Here is a 23,662-nt window from a genome sequence, read left to right as displayed (position 1 = left end):
GTCTATCAGCAAATCTGGAACAGTGTAATCCATTTGGAAGGCTGTTTCTGTACCGCTTCTCAGTACAGAATAAAGCAAGGAAGACTATATTTAATATGTGATCCTCTGAAAATGGTATAATGATAAATAACCTTTAGTGCTTCCATCATAGCTTTTAAAGCACTGCACAAATACACTTCATTTGTGTGTTGTTGGTGCTTAATTTTACAGCAGTAAATGATGAAACGCAGTTAACTGTCTGCCATGTGGCAGACCTGGCTACCAGGTACAACTTTCCTGAGAGCTGGCAGCTGGAGATCCTACCTACCTCAGAGTCACAGGGCCTGTTCTGGCCCTTTCTGCCCTACAGCAATAGTGGAGAAGGGTTTGACACATACAGACAGAGGTTCCCTCTGCTGCAGAGAGGTGAGGGGAAGGGTAAGATACATGCTTAGTCCCACAGACAGCCTTTTTATCCTGTTTTCTGCATTGCTTTTCTGGGATTAATACAGGTATGAATTGCTGTGTGCTGGTGGTAATGCCTTAGAGAAGGCATGTCAGCTCCAGGGTAGGTGAGTGAGGCAGGACTGTCCGGTCACCCAGTGGCTTTCTTCCCTTTTTGCTGGAGAGCTGCTGAGATGAAACATTGATCCACTTGCTCCTCAGAGTCACTGTTTCGTAACTGCTGCTGCACAGCGTGATGCCTTTCACCACAAAGTCTGGTGCTTCTCGGCACAGCCACATCTCTGCTTCACAGTGGTTAGTTAGCTCACTTATGTTCTCTGACATGCATGTTTATCAAAGCAGTTCCATAAGGACCAGCTGAGTTACCAGGGCTGGTTCCATCAGCCTGTGTTTGGACTGTGTGGTTAATGTGGATGCTATTCTGGCAAAACAGGACAAGATGCTTCTTAAGGGGCTTTTGTTGCTGAAGACTGAATGCTGCTGTCACATTCATGACGGTGCTCCCTGCATCTCCTTGCATGTCTGGGTCCCTGGGTGCCACCAGGATTTCCCACAGTGAGGTGTGTTTATGCAGTTCTGAAGTCCGTGAGGCTGCTGAACCCATTCCATGCAAACCTGCGTACACAGCAGAAAGTATTTTCACTGTTTCTGTCATCATATGCTTGCATCAGTTGCTCTTGATAAAAGTAAGAGACTTCTTTCATCTCCTAGAATCCTTTGCAATCCGTATTTGTTGTAAGGCACTGGATAAGTACATGTAGATTCTTCTAATTGATATTTTCTGCTGTTTCTTGTCCAGAAGCCTTTACAAGGCATCCAATAGAAGTCCAAGGCCTTCGTGTCCGAAACTGTTAACATAGCTAACTGGGTAGCTGGTTAAAGGCACTCTCAAAGACTCAGGACAGTTAAGAAGCTTTTCCTCAGCGATTCCAGATTGGAATTCATGAATGCACCCTTGTTGAGGATGGGGTGCATTCATGTTTACTGTTTTTCAGTCCACCAGATTTGGCAGTTGCAGAAATGTACTTGTCAGCCATCTGACGTTCTGTGGACAAATCCTTGTCTCTTAAAGGAGCTTTACAGTCTTCATTTAGATTTATGTCTTCCATCATTTTCTTAAAGAGATCCATAACTGCTTTTTCTGGTATGTTCACACAACGTTCATCAACAAGTGCCTGGGCAAGTGGAATTTCAGTTAGCGTAGAGGTTGAGTGTCAATAGGATGCTGAATGAGAGGCGCCTCTTGTATCACTGCTGAATTGCTGAAGCACCTGATTCTGTCACGCATCTTAGGCCTGTCCTGGGTCTCATCTTCTGAGGAGCACCCGCTCTGTTTCGTGTTCATCCTGCTAGGGCCTGGAGAGGCTGTGGATGCTCCATCTCTGGAGGTCTTCAAGGCCAGGTTGGATGGGGCAGCCTGGTCTAAATTAGATAAGGAGGTTGGTGGCTCTGCATGCAGCAGGGGGGTTGAAGTTTGGTGATCCTTGAGGTCCATTCCAACCCAAGCCATTCTATGATCTGAGTAGCTGTTTCAGCTGACCTTGGTGAATGGAATGGCACATATGGATAGAAAGAGGTTTTCTGCCAGTTTCTTTTTTGTTGTTTAATATCTTCAAGCCATTTTCTTATGTATTATTTTCATTTTATGAAATGGAACTTGCAGGCCTGGGGGGAGGGAGGAAGAAGCTATAGGAACACGTTTTATTTGGCATTGCTGGCACATTTATTAAGCTTTGAAAAGCGACAAATATGTTTCCCACATTGATGGAATTACAGCGTTTCTCTGCTCTGTTGGCCAGGGCCAAAGTGAATGGTGTCTGTGCATAAGCTCTGTAGAAATCCGTGGGGCTTTTGCTGGGGTGTGTGTAAGAGGCTGCAGAACTACTTCTAACAGATGTGTGCAGATAGATTATCTCCAGTCAGAACTCTCGCTAGGATGTGTTGTCGTCAGACTAAGAATAAGGCTTTTGCGTGGCAATGCTTTTGCCCAGTGAGTCTTCCTATCAGTCAGAATCTTAACAGGGATGTGGGATGGGATCCACTACACTGCATGTCTGGGAGGCGCGTATCCCCAGGGGGAGTTAATTACTCCTCTGTGAATGACAGAAAGCTTTCAGGCTGTGGGCAGTCTAAGTTTAGAGTCAGGATATTAATGTTTGTTAGCAGCTTTCTGAGGACACAGTGCTTACTTACCCTTGCACTGATGCTTATGCACGTGCTAAGGGTGGCACTAAGCAAAACAATCCGCAGCATAGCAGAATTTAAGGGTCATCTTGACAAAGCAGCGGAGAAAGGGGATTTGAGTTGTTTCCAGTGAGAATCTGGACATGCACTTTTAATGTTATGAAACAGTGGGGATTAGAAGAGAGGACTCTTGTTTACTGATTGGCATGAAAGAGCCAAACTAAACTCGGGATATGCATCATATCCCTAGAAGTGATGCTTTTACTCAGACACACGCAGGGTGGAATGATGCTAACGCATTCTCCAGCGCTCAGTTTTTGAGACTCTTATTTCACAACTGGTGGCCTTAAGTTCAACGTAACTGCGTGGCTGTGGGTGGGGATCAATCTTTTCTAAGAAACGTGGGGATTCGTTTGAAAAGCAGCACATCTAAATAACTGACTCAGCAAAACGTTGGTTAAAAAAGAAAAGTACACTGATTTAGCCATGTTTCTGAATAACAGAAGTGCTTGTTAAACTAGTTGCTCCTCTGTAGTTAATTGCGATCATTTCGGGGGGAAAAAAATAAAAAATAAAGTATTTTTCTAATACTTCTGTAATGTGTGTGGAACAGTTGTATCTCTCACTCATGCATATATGCTACATCCTACCTCTGTGGAACACTGTGCAGAAAGTTTATAGAAAAATAAGGTCCCAGGTTGACGTAGTTACTTTTACACCGGGATGTACGCTCAGCTGAGGTTGCATAACATTGGCAGGTTACTGGCTTGAACAGTTTCCAGCTCTACAGAAAACATCAACATCAGTGCTACCGGATAAAAATCTTCAACTACAGCCACTAGGTACTTCAAACTGTTAGTGCATGAAACAGAACCGAGGCACCACAAATAACTCTGTCAAGGCACTTCGTTTTTGCCTTTAGGTTGTCACAGTAGCACAGACCCGCTGGGAATGACCTCCGTGGCTGGGAGCTACACTCCAGTTCTGCACTTGGGAAAAATAGGCCCGTTCAACTCTGCAAGTCTTCTCTTCCTCACTGAAAAAGAAGAGGAAGAGGAGTCAGCCGTGGCAATGGGAAGATGTGAGTGGCTTTGCCACTGTGAGAAGGACCTTAGAAACGCTTCCTGCCAGGAAGCTCATGTTCAGCCGAGCATCAATCAGTACCCCCATTTCCTCAGCACAGTCCTCCAGCCACTCTGCCCCAAGCCTGTAGCGCTGCCTGGGGTTGTTGTGGCCAAAGTGCAGGACTCGGCAGTTGGTCTTGTTGAACCTCATCCCGTTGGCTTCGGCCCAGCTCTCCAGCCAGCTGCTTATAGAACAGCTCGTCTGCCTCTTCATCCTGGTTTGTCGCTCTCTAACAGACACCCACCAGGATGTCGGCCTTATCAGACCTTCCTCTGATCTTTACCCATAGGGATTCACCCACATCGTCCCCAGTCGCAAGCTCTGCAGCATGAAAGCAATCCCTGACATAGAGAGCCATACCACCACCCCTCCTTCCTCACCTATCCTTCCTGAAGAGCTTGTAGCCATCCATCGCAGCACTCCAGTCATGGGAGCAATCCCACCATGTTTCCGTTATGGCAACTAGGTCATAGTTTGCCTGCCTCACAATGGCTTCCAACTCTTCTTGTTTCCCATGCTGCATGCATTGGTATAGGCGCACCTCAGCTGAGCCTCTCGCCTTGCTCCTAACCCAATACCACTTCATCAGGCTTATCCCTAGAAGACCTTCCTTTACCCCCTTTCCCCTTCATAGAGTCATCCTCCTCCGTCACGAAGGCACAAGACCATGGGTTCTTACAAGCACGTCCCTCTCCTGCAAGCACTGAGTCGCTACGCACCAACTTTGTGTTAGCGACCCCAGCTACACACCCATCCCCCTTCATACCTAGTTTAAAGCCCTGTGAATGAATCTGCCCAACTCTCGGCCTAAGACCCTTTTTGAATGCTGGGAGAAGCCACTCCTATTGGTCTCTAGCTGGTCCAGTCTCCTGCAGACAGAGGCCAAGTCACAGAACCCGAATCCCTGCCGAGAACACCAAGCTTGGAGCCAGGTATTAATCCGCTGGCCCATTATATTAAGTCCCTCATTGTTCCCTATAGCTGGAGGGAAAGAGGAGAACACAACTTGTGCTCCCAAACACTTTACCTGTCTCCCCAGGGCTCTGAAATCCTTTTTCAGAGTCCTTTGGGAAGTTCTGTGTAAATTATCCCTACCAACCTGAAACAACAACAGAGGACAGTAATCAGTGGGACGGACTAGGGAAGGAAGTTTCTTCTTTACATCCTTTACTCGGGCACCCGGGAGGCAGCAGACCTCCCTATGCAGAGGGTCTGGGCTACATATTGGCCCTTCTGCTCCCTTCAGCAGAGTCACCAATGACAATGACCCGTTGTGTTTTCCTATTTGACGATGTATTAATTTTAGGAGAAGACTGGTTAGATCTGGAAAGCACCAACTGAGGAGATCCACCATCACCACCATTGTCCAGTTGTCCCTGCAGAGCACTGTACCTGTTCTGCAGGGGCAGCTGGGGGGGCTGAGGACTCACTGGGTGGGCACGCCTGCATCGTCGAGCAGGGGCCTTATGCCACCGACCTACATCCTCCAATTCCTTGCCTTTGTTCCCAGGAGGGTGAGAGGACAGTAGCAGGAACGCCGTCTGCATGTAGATCCCCCCTGAACCACGCGGTCAGTCGCTGCTGATCGGTCCGGGACGGCTCCGAGTCAGGCGACTCGGACTAGTAAGTATTCTGTGTGGTCAGTGAGGAATTAACGTGGGTCTGTGCTTGGTTATGTCTAGTAAGCACATGGTACTGCCTGAAGCAAGATGGCTTCATTATTTAAAACAAAATGAAAGCCGACAAAAATCACACTACATTTATTTCTGAGTATGACAACTGCTTAGCATTTGTTGTGCTTTCTGAGCTGAATTTAACTCACAAATGATCAGCAGACCCCATAAATGGTAAATCACATGCAGATTAAAATGCGGGGTTCTAAGTTTTCACCATTTCTCCATCACTGCCATTTGAACATCAGGTCTGTCCTCAGATGGCCCCACTTCCTAGCAGGAATCTCCCTAGCTGCTAAGGCAGGGCAGGCGCTGGCTTTGTCCCTGGGCACTGTGCAGACTTCCAAGGAAGGGTCTGTCCCAGAGCACAAGCCAAACAACCAGTCTGCAAACAACTGCTCGTCCCACCATCTTGTCTGTCACTGCTCAGAAGGGTTTGGTGGTTATGTCTGTAACCACCTCATCTACCCACCTGGGCTAGCACTGCCAATCTTTATCTGTTGCACAGATATCCAGTGCTCTATGGCAGCCGGTCAGCTGGGCAACGGCAACCCTCTGTCACATGCATCTGCTTAAAGAGCACTTTACAGACTTACCATGTTTTGCTTCACAAGCAGTTCTGATCACTTCATTGGGAGTATTAATAGAACTGAAAGCCACCTGTGCCTATAAATACTTCCAGTTTGCTTTACGGAGGAGAAGGGGCCAAGTCCCAGTGTGTTCCAATTGCATCTCTAATATTTTTCATCTCCTTGTTAAAGTGGAAATGAAATTGGAGGAAGACAAGCAGTTGGCAGGAATCACAAGCGCTGCCATATGCCGTATCATGGATGTCATTGCCAAGGCACATTTACAGCTCTCATTCCTTCCCAACAAGGGCCACTATTACAATCCAGAAACACATATCCACGATTTCGGGCTGCACAGCATCTCCAGGTTAAGAGCACTTTCCATTGCAACGCCAGCAGCAGCCATGACTGGTTCTGTGGCATTTGGGAACTGGCAGGAGGAGGATGTTCCTCCTTAAGGATCAAGGAATCATCAGGCCCCCGGGGAGGTGGTATCTGACTCAAGTACACCCAGCAGAGCCTACAAGTGAGTGGCTGTCCTCCTCCCACAAGGGATTGCCCACAGTAGCTGCAGGGCTTGCAGCCAGCCCACTCACCTAGGTCATTGTTATTCATCATGGCATTGGATGCGCGGAGCCGGGGACCTTGCTGAGTGAAATGGTACCCAAACTTCAGCAGGGTGGTGTTTCTTTCCAGCATGTTTGCGATTTCCATTTCTACCTTGTTGCCCAAAGGTTGGCTCTTTTGAAAACAGAAAACAGAAAAGCAAGTGAGGACAGACGTGCTTCCATTCCTGCTGCACAATGCAGTGAGTGCCTTCACCACAGCCTTCTGCTGCCACCAGCTGGCCAGGGGAAGGACCGGATGGTTCTGCTTCTCCCTTACTATTGCTACTACCCCTACTGTTCATGTATTTTATTGTCATAGGAAACTTGCACATGTTTTTGTCCCCCCTGCCTGGAGGCTCCCAGTCCCTGTCACGCTGCTCAGGCTCAGAACGAGCAGTTATATCTGCTGTTTTACTCCTTCCCTTTTGTGGAGTTGGTCCATTTGGCACTTCTGACTTGGAGCTGCTGGACACCTGCTGGCCTGGTCTGGTAAAATCAAGTATTCCAGCTCTTCCAGCACCTTCGGGTTCTGCACAAAGACTACATCTGTTGAAAAGACCTGCAGCACCTACATGGTGCTTAGGGAACCCATCTTTTTGATCTCTCGATCACCCAACCCGGAGCTCCTAATGGCTCAGCAGCTTTATTTCCACCCCTTACATTTCTGCAGAAGACAAATTTGCTGAGACCACTGCGCACTCCGCAGCCCTCTTGATCTGTACCTGCTCTTTTCCTACACTGCAGTAAACACTGTAGCTTTACTGATCAACCATTAGGCTTCCAGCTAAATTAAATGCTCAGAGCACAGTCGGGCAGGTGTATTACTGCTCTCCCAAGGCAGGGAGGAATGCAGAAGTCTGCTTTGTTAACTGTTGTAGATAGCAGCAGACCTGCAGTGCAAACAAGGAGCTAAAGCCTCCCCAAAACAAACTGGCAGCAGCAGAAGGCTGCTTTTCACCCTCCCCTGTGACCAGCCACTTGACTTCCTGCTAGCAGGATACCGCTACTTGACCAGATCTCCTGCTTGTCCGTGCTTTACCTGGTTGTCGATTCGGAGCTCTATGAGGGATGTGTTACTCTGAAGTGCTTCAACAAGAGCCAGGATGCCAGACCCAGAGATAAAGTTTGACTCCACATTCAGGCTCTTCAGCGTGTTATTGACCTTCAGCATTTCTGCCAGTGCCTGCACGCAGAAGCAAAGAGCTGGGATGACACAGGCAGTGTCAGAGTGCTCTACAGCAGAGGGGGTTCACTCCCCTCTTCTCCGGAGGATACCTGGAAGAGCTGGTATGCTCTGGGGTGTCACTGCCACCACAAGGGAGAGTTCTGTGAAAGATGAGGGGGATTCTCTCTAATCCTGAGGGAACTGTTGAACCTGAGCATGCTGGAGGCCACAGCAATGCCTTGTATGCAGAAATGTTCAGACCCACCCCAAAAAAGGACAGCCCCCGCCTGTGCCCGCCCTGTGATAGCCCTTCTTGCCCACCCCTCTTCCAAAGCCAGCACCATGGCTTTGGAAAACCTTCAACCTGCCCAAGGTTTCTTCCATACGACGCTACAACCATACTGCCACTAGCGGCAAGTATTGCCCACCTGGCTCTGAAAACACCCTGTCCAAGAACAAGCAGCTCTGCAGCTCTACCACAAGCAGCCAACACAGCGTGGCACCACACTTACAAAAGCAACAGGATCATTGCTCCTCGTTCCAACTATGCTGAACTTCTTCACGTAGCTGTTAGTCTTCAGGGCTTCAGCAAAGGCTTTTAAAGTTGGTACGGGGATATTCTGCAAAAAGGAAAGCAGAGGACCTGTGTTAGGTCATGAGAGATATGCGATACATTTGGTATCAAAGATATGCAACACATTTGAACTATATCCCAAAAAACTCATTGAGATCAACTTACTAGGTGCCCCAAAGTGATTTAGGAAGGGACTGATAAGTGCTTTTATAAGCTCTCTTGCTATAATTGCACGGCTTAAGGAACATGGTGATGTCTCTATCCTGTTTCCCACTCTGCCTTAGTTTGAAGACGCAGTTTCTTCGCTGTTCAATTTAACTCTCCTGAAACTTACATACACATGAACTCATGAAGACGCACATAGCTAGGATGCATAAACCCACACAGCACTGCTCCTATGCTTTCTAGATGAATGACATCCAGATTACATTCCAGAAACCTTCCATCTGTGGGGGCCTGATTCAGAAAGATCTGTTTTCCCTCTAGTGCAAACTATGGTCACTTCTGATTGCTACAGAGCAATATAAATGTTGCCATAAAACATTCTACAGACTAACATTCGCCATGCCCAGAACAGAAAGGAAATCCACGTTGCTTATTCTCAGTTCATCCACAATGAGCAGTTTTTGCTTTATGAGCATTTCAGGTACCCTTCTCAGAATGTTCACCATTCAGATTTTAAGCTGTAGCTTCATGCCATTGGATCCCACCACACCACATCATCCACAGTCAAAGCCATTTGCAGTCGGCAGCTTATTACCTCCTTTACCATCATCTCCCAGTTTTACTAACTGTCCCCAAACCATGGATCTAACACCAAAACCACCTGTCTTCCTACCAGAACCCAAGGCTGGTGTCCACCCCAGACATTCACAGCACAAATGTTCTCGACACACACACTCCTGCCACTTGAATGCATCAAAATTCAGCAGACCCCGTGGGCTGGGGGTCATCGAGACAGGAAACAGGCAGAATGTACATATACAATGTACATACACATTCTATCTGTATATGTACGTGCCCAGGAGCCACACAAGGAGCAGTGCTGTGCCCTGGTCTGCTTTCTGCAAGAAGGAGTCCCAAAGAAGGGACAGGTGGGAGACGGACCATGTTACATAATTCTTGTTCTCATGGCAAGCATGGAGACTACAAAGCCATTTTCTTCCCACCACTTTACCTTATAGAAAATTGTCTCTACCTCTACCAAATGCAGCTGACTAAATCACTAAAAGAACCAGGGACACTTGAAACCCAGACAGGCTGGAGACAGCTTTCTGCACCTGCCCCCAGCGCAGCTCAGCTCCTCCAGGCAGCAGCTCTGCATCATTATCCCACAGCAGGCTCCAATTCCCCCTGCCCAAAAGGTGGGTATCACTAGGGTTTATCATCTGGCCAAGTGCAGGGTTATGGTATCACCCCATGCAGCAAAGCAGGCTTGGTCTTTGCCCTCTTCATATCAAATGTTTGGTGCTGTTAGAGAGGAGAGCAGGCAGGTGCACATACCATAATATTGTTCAGGTTGACCTCCTCAAGATCAGGGTCGTTGCTCTGTATTCGTTTCAGAGTTTCTTCCACATCTGTTGAGTTTGGCTCCTCATCAGGAACTGGTTTGTACTTTGTGGGCTTAATCACGCCTGTAAGTGAAAAGCGAGAAAGGGAAAATGTAAGCACCAGAAAATGGCAATGTAATGGCATGTCCTCTTTAGGTGCATTTCTCCTCTTTGTAGCGCAGCACTGGAAGAGAGAAGTATAACCTGAGCAGCAGACCTGAGATGAAAGACTGCACTAACACTTACCAGCCTTGCACATGCTCTTGTGCATCCAAGGATGCTCCCTTGCACTGGAGACAACCAGCATGGGGCCGCTGGTGTCTGCTGCCATGTGCTCCTGGGGACCAGAGCCAGGTGACAGTGGGTATGCCACCCATGTGAGCTGTGCACCCTCCTGGATGGGGCCAGGGCTGAGGAGTGCTGGTAGGAGCAGAGCAAACACCAGGAGATGGCAGGCTGCAAAGGAAACGTCTCTCTGGTGGGCACCAGCCCAAGGCCGGGCAGCTGTAGCAACTGTGCTCCAGCCAAAGAGAGGACCTTTGCTCACACACGAGCCTGGCAGGGGTGGCAGGAGTCCAGTGAAAATAAAAACCCAACCCTCGGCCTAAAAATAATTCCCACTTCACCTCTGCATCCAAGCTGGCAGGCAAATGCTGCAGCCTGCAAGGCATGCTGGATCACTTACTGTTAAGTCCTTCTTTGTTCACGATGGTGCTGCTGCCCAGTGCCTCGTAGTACTGCTGGTTGCTCATCAAGGTGTGCATGCCAAGGATAGCTAGAAATAAAACAAAAGGTGAACAAAATCCGTTGCAAGCTCCACAGCCAGAAGGCTGACACGCCTGCGCTGTTCAAGATAGAGTCAGCAGCACACTGCATTTCCCTGTCCAGACACAGAACAAGATGCAGAGGTGGGACCAAGCCCCCAGCTGTCACAGACATACAAGGCTCAAATGCTCTCTTATTCATGGTGGTGCAGCTTGACTCACAGATGGCAGTTTGGCTGAGGATGGCAACTTTGAGTGTTTTCACTGCCAGGCACCCAAATCTTCCGGTTCTAGGCTAGCTTCTAGGAAAAGCCATTTATTTGCAGGCTCAGCACTTTGCACACATTGTTGGTCTGAAAATGCAGTCCGTCTACCCACCAGTGCTGTGAGTATTGAGGCTGCAGGCAGGGAAAGGGCTGGCTGTCACAGCCATGCACAGGCACGCAGGGCTGGAGTTTACACCAGCAAGTGACAGGGAACTGCTGTGTGGCACTTACTGTATCTTGCCCAAAGGCACTCACACCAAAAGGCATCCTCCCACTTCTGCCTTCCCCAGCACACCAAAGGCACAGGATCCCATCCAAGGCTTGTTAGGAGCCACCCACAAGGACTGTATCCCACTGGGCTTGTCAATGACAGGAGCCAGTGCGTCCCGGCTGACAGCAAGCCCTGCTAGATAGGCAGGAGCTGTTTCACAGTCTTAGTAAACTTGGAAAAGCAGCACTGCCAATACTGAGCCATCAGCACAGCTTAGATCATACCAGTCCCTCTGCCACTTCAAGCATCTCCCCAGAAGTGCAGAACTAAGTGCCCCAGACAGTATTTCTTGGAGTATTTCTTGCCTTGGAGATCTGGCACTCAGAAAGACAGAGGAAGGCCTTAAAGGATGGTAGGAGCACAGTGGAAAAGGAAAACAAAGAGAAGCTGTTTTACCAGCAATGTCACAGAGCTCCGCATCAGAGGCATTAGCAAGGGCTTCCTCCAGCTCTGGCTCCAGAGTCACGCTTTCCAGAACGGGATCCATGGGCTTCTGCTTGGGGATCCAAGCTTTTCCTATAAATGCAAAGTGAGGTCACACTCGGCATAGCTGCAGCACCTGTCCCACAGCTGCAGGGCTCTGTTTTGCTCCTCCTGCCAGCGTGTTTCTGTGGGGTGGGAATTGCATGGTGTGAAAGGCAGTGGGGACAGCCAGACCTAGGAGAGAGTGACTATAGAGTAGCAGCAAAATTGAAGTGTTAGGCACTGACTGCAGCCCCCGCTCCTCTGTGCTGCTTGTGGGAAGGGGAATATGGGGACGGGTGGTGGGAGGCGATTTTAGTTTGCTTTTGGATCTGACTGCTCTTATCTCTTAGCAATAGGCAGTAAATCACATTCATCTCTGTACGCTGCGTCTGTTTGACCTGTGGCCATAATTGGTGAGTGATCTCCCTGCCACTATCTCAGTCCTTGAGCCTTTTTCCATCACATTTTCCTCCCCTAACCCTCGTCCTCCTGTGTTGGGAAGGCTCTGGGAGGGCAGGAGCTGTGTGGCAGGGCCGTACCGGCCTTCCCTTCAGAGCCCAGCATGGCTGCACAGATAGCAAGTGCAAGGCCCGGCACGCCGGACAGGGCTATTTTCATCTCCTCTCTGAAACCAGAGCCAGAGACCGGAGGGGAGAAACAAAGATCCTGCTCACAGGGATGTGCAGGCACAGAGGAGCTAAATTTAGCCCCAGGGAAGGAGCAGCTGCAGGAGGGCTCTCCTGTGGTGAGATGGGGGTGGCAATAAGCAGTGAAATGGCTCATCTCCTCCCCTGCACCCTACTCCTCGCATGAGGCAAAGCTGCTCCGCACAGCAGGCCGTGTGCCTATGCACCACAGGGCAGCAGCAAGGTTGGGAGCAGCCTGGCAGCTTGCAGGCTGCATGTGTTATCTGGTCAGTTGGGTAAGAAACAGTAAGCACTGGGCAAGCTCAGCTCTGCCAGCTCCTTTTACTATAACCACCGGGGTTTAGTTTCAGGAAGCTCGCTCTCTTGGCCGCGCTGTACCACATAAGAAGCAGGGCCAGCAGACACGGTGCTATGTCTGGCAGTGAAGCAGCACGACTAGCAGGGGTGGTGGCCACAGCTGGGCTCAGGCACGCTGACTGCTGCTAAATCTTCCTGACAGCGCTCAGTTCCATCTTTTCATCTGTCTTCCAAGGAGAACGCCCTTTTCTGTCAAACTGACTGATTTAAGGCAGTCCTCCCCTCAGTGAGGCATGGCGATCACTAAGGAGATGGAGTGGGCAGCTTTGGGGGAGGCTCACCACGTGTTCATTGAATCATAGAATGGCCTGGGTTGAAAAGGACCTCAAAGATCATCTGGTTTCAAGCCCCCTGCTGTGTGCATGGTTGCCAACCAGCAGAGCAGGCTGCCCATGTTCACACAGTTGTGTTTTGTTTCCAGCAGAGAACTGCATATCGGCAGCTCTTCTGCTGGGAGGAGGATTGCATGCAGCAAAAGATGGCTGCTGTGAAGCTCCTGGAGCACAGTGACAAGGATAGACCAGACCACATCCTGTGTCAGGTCACGCTCACAGTGCCAGTGGGAGCAGGGAAGTCATCTGGGTAATCAGATGGAGAAGAGAAAAGAGACGAGGCAGAGCAGCCAAGGAGATGGTGCTGCTGCAGGGATGATGCAGGAAGGCAGAGGCATGCAAGTTGTGAGAGACCAGAAAACAAGGCTGGGACTGTTAGGGCATGATGAAGGCCAGAAGGAAACCATCAGAATCTGAGCAGAGCTGTGCTGCTCCTCTGTATCAAGAGGAACTCAAGGTGCAAGCACGGAGCACAAGCAGCGGTGGTGGAAGGCAGAGCAGCACCCACAGGAGGAGGGGGTAGTCCTGCTGTGTGTGCATTGCAGGCTTCCCTGCCATCCCGCCCTCACCACAGTGCAATGCATGACCATACCTCTCTTTTCACCAGTGAAAGGCACCAAGTCCTCTCTGTCTTTAATGTCTTTCGCCTGCTGCTCTAGGTGGGCCATCAGTTCTTCCCTTTTGAACGGGCCTGTTGGCGGCTTTTGCGTCTGATCTCTCTGCCGGAGCCCTGCTGGCAGCAACGCATTCTGTGCACAAAAGGGAGGAACACAGGTTATCCCTGCAGGCCTGGTCCATCACACTCCTGCCCTTCTTCACCTCCTTCTTTATGCCACTTTTCTTCTGCACCACTGCACAGTTTGCTTCTCCCTGCACCACAGGCTCTCTCCATCCTACCCTGCTGACCCCCACCCTATTGAAGACTTCAGCATGAAATTGCAGATTCCAGCTCTACTGCAAGATCTCCGTGCTGACAAGTGGATGCTTCTCTACAACAGCAACTACCACCTCTTCTCTAGGGGCTCTCAGCCACTCTTTTCTGCCCCCTTCCCACATGCTTACTGCCTGCTGCCTTCTAAGCTCAGCGTGTCTTCTCTGTGCCTGCTCATGTGCCAGCACGGACACGGAGGTGGAGGCTGTGCACACAGGTCCCATAAGGATCAGCTCAGGCAACCCCCCACGTCTGTCACACAGAGGAAAAGAGCTGCAGTGCTCTCTGCAGCCAGTTGTGACCCTTCACACAACTACAGGCAAGGTCTGGCATAGAAGGTCACACCAGAATGGCTACACATGCAGCTCCACTGCAGAACAAAGCCCCGAGAGCCCCGGCCCTCTTTCCAGGCTGCCTTCTTATTACTCAGCCGCATGAGCCGCCATGGGAAGTTGCTTTGTGCCTGACACATACGGCACGTAAGCACCTGCTTATATTTAAATATAGAACAGCCTTAATGCAATAAGTAAGACTGTTCCCGGATTTGGCACTAGGCATGTTCTTTAAAGCTTCGCTGGAGAGAAGTCACCATTTATTCTTTAAGACATCCAAGGTGATTTTAAACAAGATGCTCATTTTTCTGAGCCCACCTACCTAACCGACTTTAATTTAAACCTACTGCAGTGAAAACCCTATGAAGAACTAATAGGAAAACAGACACATCCAAACCTGGTGCTGATCAGGCACAGCTTCCCAAGCTTTGTGCTGTGCCAGGTGAGCCTACCGGCGCACACACATAATCATAAAAGACAGCCTGACACCCCTTCATTATTCTTCGGTGCTGACATTTGCAATTAAAAACACCAATGATGCAATCAGCGCTACCCATCGTTTCCCCCACTAACACTGACTGCACATCACAGGAGCAGTTTCTCACTTGGCAGTGCCCAGCCTCATCACCTGGTGCTGCCGTAAGCCAGCAGCCCGACAGCTGGCTCCACACATGGGCACAGGACAGCTCTGCATCCAAAGGGCATTAATTAGCTGCTTGGCATTATGATGTCCGGTGTGTGTATTTATGCAGCTCTTGCCAAAGTCAGGAAGAGATAAAGCAACTGGCCCATCCTGCAGGTTTGCTTTTTTTTTGCCTGTGCGTAGGGACATATCAACCACCTGGAGTCTAATGTGAAAACAAAACCCAGCCCACAACACCCAAATGCCCCCTCCAAGGTGACTAAGCAGCTTCCGCAGGCTCCCATGTATCAAGGCAGATCTTGCCAAAACACAAGGGTGTCAGGACAGTGGGAGAAGCCCAAGTGGCCAACGCCACGCTGCAAAAAGTGGTGCAGAGCAACAACCGTGCAACAACAGGCAAGTTTTCCAACAGTCTGGCCGTTAATTGCTGAGCCAGACATTGGTACAGCGCTGTCACATTGAAGTGTGCATGCTGGGAACGGGCAGGGGAACAGCATAAAACAAAGCCCCATACAAAGCCAGTGCTGGCGGTGGCACAACTGCTTCTGCTTCTCCTCCATCCTTGCACCAAGTGCAGGCTCTGCAGAGGATTCGGTCACAGAACAGGGCACTAGCACAGCTCATCTGCCCACAGCTACGTGGGATTTACCACCAAGGAGGTCTCATTTAAAAGCGACTTACATCAGGGTCCAGCTCTTCCAGTTCATTCTCCAACTTCCTGAGCTCCTCCTCCGTCAGGGCTCCGAGGATCTTGTCTTCATCCAGGTCCCGGTATTTCTCTAGCTCCTTTCTGTAAGACATCTTAAAGCAGTCTGGTGAATCTCACTCCTGTGCCGAAGCAGGACCTGAAATGCAAACACAGAGCATAGCACTGCCTGCATGAAACATGACCCGGCAGCCCTGCTGGCGGGGGAGTGCTGGCTATCACAGAGTTGCACAAGATTTATGCTCTAAGCGTGGCTATCTGCAGAGCTGGGTCAGATTGCTCAGGGCCCCCTGCCCATTTCCATGGTGCTGGACGCACCTCGCCCTGCGGTCTTGCAGTGTGAGCCTCCTCTGTGGGAACGCTGCACTGCTGCTCCCCAAAGCCCACCCTTTGGGCAGTGGCAGTGCTCAAGGAGCCCTCTGGAGCCCCATGGCCATTTTCTGGCTCAGACCTGCAGAGGATACCAAACTTATTTAAAGCAAGTTTTCCTTAGCAGGGCGGTTTCTCTACACAACTTGCAGGGCAGCTGCTGTTCCAGATAGGAGAATTATCTTTAGCTTGGCCACAAAAGGGCACATTAACACGTACACAGCTCGACGGCAAGCCCTTAAATTTAGAGCCGGCATCTGCTTGGATGCTCGGCCTCTCCTGGCAGGGCTGCAGTCCCCGCATTCCTGACACTCAGCACCTGGGGCTGAGGAATGATGCCTCACTCCTGGCTGTGCCAGCAGGCAGCTCATCTCCCAGCACATGCTAAGCACCCACCTGGAGCAGCTCTCCCTGGCCCACACCAGGGAGTTATCATTACAGCACAAGAAACACAAGCCACCGTCAACCAACACCTCTGCCACTACTATTGGGACGGACTGCAGCCACACAAAAAGCAGGTCTTCCCCGGTTCTGCAACACGTGGACAACTGCTGACTGCTGCTCACAAGGGATACAAACGCAGGTGTGCTGTCATGGAGGCGAAATGCAATGTACAAGCACCACACCTGGAGCCAGCATCCCTTCTTGGGCGGACCCAAGCAGGGTGTCAGCTGGTCCTGCAGGGGACCCTGGCTGTCTGTACTGCCCACAGAGGTTATTCCTCTCTAGTGAGCAACAGTGGAGCTGCATCTGTATTCTACATCCAGTGTGATGCCTGCAGCACAACAGAGGTCTGGGTGAGCTGAAGGGATACAGTGCAGGGCCGCCAGGATGAGCAGAGAGAAATGCAGTCTGTATGAGGAGGAGAGACCCAGACATCTTCATTCCGCAGAGGGAAGATGTTGTGGTTGGTCCCACAGCTCTGTCCACCCACCTCCTCGTGCCCTGCAGCCCCCTCACTGTCAGGACAGCACCAAAAGCTTAAACAACCTTGGCTCTGTGCAGCACTGCTCAGCCACAGCTAAAACACTGGTGTGTTATCAACTGCTTTTCTCCCAGAGCTAAAGCACAGCATCACATCAGACACCACAAAGGAAATCGGTGCTGTCTCAGCTGAAATCAGGACACAAAGCAGCAGAGGACTCTCATGCAGCCATCTGCTGTCCAAAAGGAAGGAACTTGCAGGACAGAACCAGGTTTCTCTGGGAGGTGCATGGGAGAAGTGCAGGGGGCAACAGGGATGATCTGCGGTAAGAGGAATTCTAAATGAGGATGTGTGAAAAAATCCTTGCCACAAAGTGATGCAGATCTTGGACAGGGCCTAGAGAGCTGGTGGGATCACCACTCGGGTTTGCAAAGCTCACCTGTAGAAGGACCTGAGCAGCTTAAGTGAGCTTTGGGACTGGGCCTGCTTAGAGGAGGATGACAGACAAACAGGTTCCAGAGTTGCCTTCCCATCTAACATTTCCACAATTGGGCTTTAGAAGATTTCAGAGGACTGTACAGCTGCACAGATTCCTCCTCCAAAAGCCAGGATGGGAACCGGGCTGCAAGCTGATCCCCACTTCTGACAAGAATAAAACAACAACTACCTTCTGCATCCACTTTATTTACCCCGCTGAAGCAATGTTCTTGCTGCTGTGATTCACATCTGAACTCACATCCTGGTTCAGTGCAAGCTGGTTTAGCTGCCTTCCCCAGCAATACGCTGTTAAGCCACCACGAGCTCAGTCATGGTTGAAGGTCACCTTGGCTAAGCCACTTGCTTCTGCAGCAGTGCGTAACCCAGCCTCCAGGAGGCTGTTATCCTATCTTGCTTTGCAGCTTTCTTATGTCAAGAAGCACGTGTGCAGCTTACAGAGTAGCCAAGCATCACAGCATTATGTAGGTCTGGAAAAAAGCTTCAGGATCATCAAGTTCAATCATCCCAGTTCAATCATCCCAGTTCTCAACAGAGCAGAGCACACAGTGTCACGGACACCCCTGCTCAGTGAGCAGCGTCCATCAGGCACATCTTCATCCTGATGATGGCAGAAGCTCAGCCTGAAGATCTGCATTTCCTCTGGACTGACAAAACCTTTGTGGCCAGCAGCTGTTAACGTGAGGCACAACGTGAAAACTTCAAGATATTTGACAAGCAGCATCTGGAAGGTATCATTCTGGACCTGTCAGAGCACACCTGTTCTTCCCAGCCCTTCTCTCCCCAGCATGCCCCACTGCCTGCAAGCCAAGCAGCTCAGCACCGGCTCTCATTAAGCAGCCTTCATTATCAGCGCGCTGTTAATGCAACACAACGCAGTGGCGACCAGGCAACACGTGGTGGGGTCAAACAAAGTCCCATCGCCGTCCTACGCAGCTGCATCGCTGCCCCTGTATACACGGCTCCGTGTCCTCCTCCTTAGCGCCAGGCTCTCACGCAGCCGCTCTCTGTTCCCTAATTGCTCGAGCTCTAATACCCATGAAAAGCCCCGGCTCACACCTGAGTCACAAACAGCGCCATCCGCTCAGCTCCCACTGTGCAACTGCAAACGTTCCTCGGGAAACTCGGCATCCTCCGACCCACGCTGCCGCTAACCCCGCCGGCAGCAGCTGCACGCAGGAGCGAGCGCGGCTTCTGCCCTGCTCTGGCCAACGCTGCGGCACTCCGGGCAGCGCATCGCCGCACGCCGCGCCTCACCGCCCGCACATCGCCGCTGCCCCAGGGAGACGCGGAGCAGCGCCGGTCTTCGCAGCGTGTCCGTCTCCGGGGGCTCCAGATTCACCCGTTCCCGACCCCGCGAGGGAGGGAAACCGCGCCGCGGAGCAGCAGAGCACGCGGGTCGGGCTGCGAAAGGAGCGGAGCCCTCCGAGCCAGCACCGCGCGGCGCACCCGGAGCGCACGTACCGGAGGCACCGCGTGCGGAACCGCCTTCGCCTCCCGCTCCGCCCCGCTCCGCTCATCCCCCACCCCGCAGCCCGGCCGTCACACAGCTGCGCTGCCGGGCGCTTCTCCTGCCGGAGAAAGCAATAGGAATGTGCTGGTTTGAGCAGCCCAAGCCTGTTCAGAGTAATCTGGAGTTACTGTGCTTGGCCAGGAGGAAAGGGGAAGGAGCCACTCCTCATCCCCACCAGATTGATTCCCACAGAAGAAAAAGTAATTAGGGCAATAACTGAAGTCTCCACGAGCAGGTTCCCAAAGCACAAGGATGACATACTGAGTGCTCTTGGCCAGTGTTCGTATCACAGCTGAGTGCTAGGCAGCACGGCACCAAGGAAAGGAGCAGCATCCTTCATCCAGCCCCAGCGGCAACAGGCAGCGCAACAGGGAGCAAAAAGTGGCGTGACACAGAATAACGTTGAGAGCAAAGAGATCAACGTTGCAAACAGCCGACTGTTGAACAAATACAACACATATAAGGCATTGTGTTCTCTCTGTCATGCTCTGGTCAGACCTATTGTTACCAGAACCCTCCGAGCCCTGTTTTGGAGTGCCAAAAGGGTTGTGGTTCAGCTCTGCAGGCAGCTGAACAGCATGCAGCCATTCACTCACTGCCCCACAGTGAGGGAGTCTAAGAACTCATAGGTTGGGATAAAGACAGTTGAGTAAGAGAGAAACAAAAGAAGAAAGGAAAAAAACAAGAAGCAAATGATGCACAATGCAGTTGCTCACCAGCTGCTGACCGATGCCTCACCAGTCCCAAGCAGCAGCAGCAGCCCCCAGCTAGCTCGCCCTGTTTTATAGCTTTCACATGGCAGCACATGGTACAGGGCATCCCCCCGGCCACTGTGGGTCAGCTGTCCTGGTTCTGTGCCCCTCCAGCTCCCTGTGCCCCCTCACTGCTGGGCAGCACCAGGAGCTAAAACGTCCTTGGCTCTGTGCAGTGCTGCTCAGCAACAGCTAAACACCCGTGTGTTATCACACTCATTTCATCCCAAACCCAACACACAGCAGCTGTTATGAAGAAAATTAGCTCTATTCCAGACCAAACCAGGATGCTCCTGCATGCACAAAGTAATTCTCTATGATGGTGTTGAGTTGGCTGATACAAAGCAGCTGGATTGAAGACTCCAGACTTCATTTGTGCAAAAGCAACGATGCTAAATGAACACAGGTTTTGCTTCTTAAGGCTGTTGAGATGCTAGAGCAGCCACCAGCTACAACTGTGAGCGGCGGGATAAGAGAAGAACCTCAAAAAGCATCTTCATTCTCCTGAGGATCTGCCAGGCTCTTTCCTTTTCTATAGGTGTAGCACTGCACGTTTCTGAGCTGTACTTCCCTTCTGACCATTCTCCCTTACCCACGCAGGCGCCATGCTGGCAGCGTCTAGGCAACAGGCAATGAAACACAGCAATGTCTGCGTTACCCCAAAGTACCTCCAAGGCCATTCCAATGTAAAAGTGGGCAGAAAAGCAATGCTGTGCTCAGAGTACGGGCAAGCACTGATGGGGGGTGCTTGCAGGACACTTACTTGCTACAGCTTCCTGGAAAGTTAAGGAAGAGGGAGATCAATAAAGTATGTCTTAGTCATAGGATCCAGAAACGCAGCGGGTTGCTTCCTTGTTTCCCAAGTGAGAAAAATTCTACTTAACAAAATAAATAAGGGAAAACCCAGCAATGGCAATCATTATGCTTTAATAGCTACGAGATGAGAAGCCCACCAAAATTAAGGGGGGAAAAAAAAAAGCCTCCAGAACAGTTCAGCGCTGTTCTATTGATAAATAACTTTTTCTTTATTTAGTATTTCCACCCAAACATTCTGGTATTACAGTAGTAAACAAAGTGCAAAACTTCATAAAGTCAACTGAAGTCAACAGAAAGCAAACTTGTTAAGCAAATCTTTTTCACAGAACACGTGTTTTTGAAGTTTATCCCCTTACTCTCGTCAAGGCAATGTAAGAACGGTTTAAATTCCTCTCTGAAGCCCGTTACTTATTTTATTGCTACAGAATCTGAGCTGCTACATTTCACAAGTGGCGATTAATCTGCTTCTGAGAGCTCTGCAAGGCTCTCAGACACAAAGTCATGAATCCATACGTCGGCGTACGGAAGGGACGTGTCCACTAAGTAAGTGACTATTTTTCGATCCCAAGAGTTAGTGCTCTCATTAATTGCCTGTATCTGTGCCACCAAGGGCCTCTTCTCTACGCGATGCCGAAATATTATCGACGCCTCTTCCGACCACTGCTGGCTTTTCACTCCTAGAACACACAAAGCAAAGGAGAACCTCATTTGTAGGCTATACCAACACGAGTGATGGAGGTTACCAAGAGACGGCGTGGGGGGGTTAAAGACTTGAGAAAATTGATATTCAAGTAGTGAAGGCAGCTTAAATCTAAAAAACAAGCACAAGCTTACTCATCTCCCACACAGTTATTACAGAGACTGTTAACATTTCTTCTCCTCGGAGTCTAAAGCTGTGAGCAGCTTTGCAGAAGTGGAAGGCAAATGCATTAACTCACTAACAGCAGCTGCCACAGATGATCATGTCGTGTTACGTAGACAGAAAGGAAACTAAAGATCCCCACAAAAGAAAGCACTAATTGGTATTCTGCCTGAGTCCGCTCAAGTGACAAACCTGATTTAGATCTTCTCCATCTTAAAGAAGCAACGGCTCCTAAAAAACCTTCAAATCCCAAACTACTCCTGCAGATAGAACTGAAGGGAAACGCAACCCAAATGCCTCGCAAGTCCTGCTATTTTGTTAGGGAGGGAATCTGCATCTCACAAAGGCTGCTCTGCTTGGGGGACCAACGCTGTAACCTAAGCAGGCTTTTGCATATGGTTGTGATCCACCAAGAAGTGACTCCTGCAGAGCAGGCATTTAGCCTCCCTGTGTCACTGCCGGTGCACAGCATATAGACACAACAGGCTCCACACACTCTGCATAAATTCCCAAGCAGTAAGTTATGGTTAAAAGAAACAAAACAGCAAAGTGACAACACACTGCTTGTACTGTATCAGCAGCTAACAGGGCAGAACGCCACAAGCACATAAAATCCTTACAAGTTGCAGGAAAAATGAAAAAAAAAAGTAAAAGTAAAAGAACAGGCCAGCTCAGCTCACTACCTGGGATGCTGTGAGGCAGCAACACCCGATGACTTGCAGGCTCTCTTGGTTGGAGCCTGTACTACCCCAGCACAAAGACAGAGCCACAAGTTATTTCCACACTGACCTCCTGCAACCCCAGCCTAATGGGGACACATCCAAGCTCTTGGCCAGCTGAAAGCAAGCCTGAAGTTCACACTGAAGGTGTGCAGATCCACAGAAGGCAAGCAGCAGAGCACTAACTTTGTGCTGCCCTGTCAGACTGCAACCCTGCCAGCAACCCTGTCAGGTTCTTGGAGCAACCTGGTCTAGTGGGAGGCATCCCTGCCCATAGCCCATAGGTGATCTTGAAGTTCCCTTCCAACCCAAACCATTCTGTGGTTCTATGCTTTTGAGCAACTGTATTCTGTAACCCAGGCTTTGTTTAAATCGTGGTGAGCAAACATGGAAATCATCAAGTAACAAGAGACACATGCCTGAGAGCAATGCAAAAATTAAATAAAAAACTGGAGACGTAAGGAAGAGAGCAACCGAGTTTGATTGCTTTCATTTTACTTGTACTCTCTCTCTGCCCAATTTTATCAGTTGCATTATTATAAGATTGATGGAGTCTGATTTATTTCAGGCAACTTCAGCTTCCAGATACGCACTGGAAAATGGTAAAAGTGGGCAAGATGCAAAAGGAATCTTATCCAGGAACTCTGCATCTTTTCCCTAACTTTATGTAACCAGAATAACCAGAACATGAGTTTTCCCTCAACAGATACATCATACGATCTACGATGTTTGAAGACCCCAAAACCACTTGGTCTTGATTTCCCAGTGTACTTTGCCTAAGAGCCCCCATAAGTATTAACTGATAAACATTTATGACACTGAAAAGTAGCTGCTGTGAAAGTTTAAACAATGTTTGATTTATACATGCTAATTAAGAGCACTGGATTAAATAAGTAGTAAAACTGAACCATCACTACTTACATAAGGAAGAAAAATAGAGCCTTTTGTTAATGCCAAGTTGACGGCAAAGACATGCATGCACTGAGCAGGTTTTTGCAAGCAAGAACAAGCTTACTTTTAATAACAAATAATGCCACTAACACTTGGCTTTGTCCCCTTTACATGCCCGGTATCCCCACTGATGTAAGACATAACCATGCTTGTTCCTCCCCGCTCCCTCAGAAAAAGAAATCTGATTAACACATACCTGCAAGCTGAGCTTTTACAGCTTGGAAAGGAAGCTTCCTGAATTTGTCCAGGAGTGGCTGTAATTTATGCATGCTGATAACTTCATGTTTGCCATAGTCCAGCATGTACACCGACAAAAAGCCTTTTCTAAGAATTTCTTTTACAACCACTCTGTACCACCTTGAAAAAGGAAGAAAATACACACCGTTTGTACCAACACGCTGCAAGGTGCCAGAAAAGCTACAGGTAACCACAAGATTTTAATCAACGCATCTCAAGCTTCCCAGATCTGGTACTATCTGAACATCCTTCCAAACACTGTCTGGAAATACAAAGTGACGGCAATCTCATTTACTGCCCTCATCTCTCAGCTACCGTCAGACATCTGCCACCTCGTTAACAACACAGGACATAGAGCATTTCCCAAAGGAACTGCAGTGAGGCCAAGAGTTAAAGAGAAATATGCAATCCTGTCAC

General features: G+C 49.7%; 2 protein-coding genes across 10 annotated transcripts in view; both read right to left on the bottom strand.

The window, feature by feature from the left end:
• Positions 1-3,525: 3,525 nt before the first annotated feature.
• TMOD1 (tropomodulin 1) lies at positions 3,526-23,321 on the bottom strand. Of its 5 annotated transcripts, none has more exons than XM_072359743.1 (10): positions 23,205-23,321; positions 15,582-15,745; positions 13,587-13,743; positions 11,590-11,709; positions 10,578-10,667; positions 9,846-9,976; positions 8,281-8,388; positions 7,643-7,786; positions 6,592-6,736; positions 3,526-3,664 (listed from the first exon to the last, which is right to left on the bottom strand). In XM_072359743.1, exons 2-10 carry the CDS (start codon positions 15,699-15,701, stop codon positions 3,600-3,602), a joined length of 1,080 nt encoding a protein of 359 aa, XP_072215844.1. In that variant the 5' UTR covers positions 15,702-15,745; positions 23,205-23,321; the 3' UTR covers positions 3,526-3,599. The 5 variants fall into 5 exon arrangements, with proteins under 5 accessions (XP_072215844.1, XP_072215845.1, XP_072215841.1 ...); XM_072359744.1 differs by lacking the exon at positions 23,205-23,321 and adding an exon at positions 19,170-19,191; XM_072359740.1 differs by lacking the exon at positions 23,205-23,321 and adding an exon at positions 18,860-18,976.
• Positions 20,667-23,662, bottom strand: part of TDRD7 (tudor domain containing 7) — a 34,471-nt gene continuing 31,475 nt past the window's right edge. For all 5 annotated transcript variants that reach the window (XM_072359734.1, XM_072359733.1, XM_072359735.1 and 2 more), the window contains 2 exons: positions 23,205-23,365; positions 20,667-21,153 (listed from right to left, as the gene is read on the bottom strand). In XM_072359734.1, coding sequence (XP_072215835.1) covers positions 20,933-21,153; positions 23,205-23,365 — 382 coding nt within the window. In that variant the 3' untranslated portion in view covers positions 20,667-20,932. The remainder of the gene's footprint in view (positions 21,154-23,204; positions 23,366-23,662) is intronic.

The sequence above is a fragment of the Excalfactoria chinensis genome, chromosome Z (assembly GCF_039878825.1).
Source record: "Excalfactoria chinensis isolate bCotChi1 chromosome Z, bCotChi1.hap2, whole genome shotgun sequence".
Classification (NCBI taxonomy): Eukaryota; Metazoa; Chordata; class Aves; order Galliformes; family Phasianidae; genus Excalfactoria; species Excalfactoria chinensis.
The sequence above is the reverse complement of the archived record's forward strand: the minus strand, read 5'-3'. Positions and strand labels throughout refer to the sequence as shown.

What these genes read in the sequence shown, in the direction of transcription:
- TMOD1 (XM_072359743.1), bottom strand. Translation starts at nt 15,701, where the DNA reads ATGTCTTACAGAAAGGAGCTAGAGAAATACCGGGACCTGGATGAAGAC. An exon ending in TGGAAGAGCTGGACCCTGAT is followed by an intron (nt 13,744 to 15,581) that starts GTAAGTCGCTTT and finishes TTTTGTGCACAG; the next exon opens with AATGCGTTGCTGCCAGCAGG. An exon ending in GATGAATAACAATGACCTAG is followed by an intron (nt 3,665 to 6,591) that starts GTGAGTGGGCTG and finishes CTTCTTTTTCAG; the next exon opens with TGAGGAAGAGAAGACTTGCA.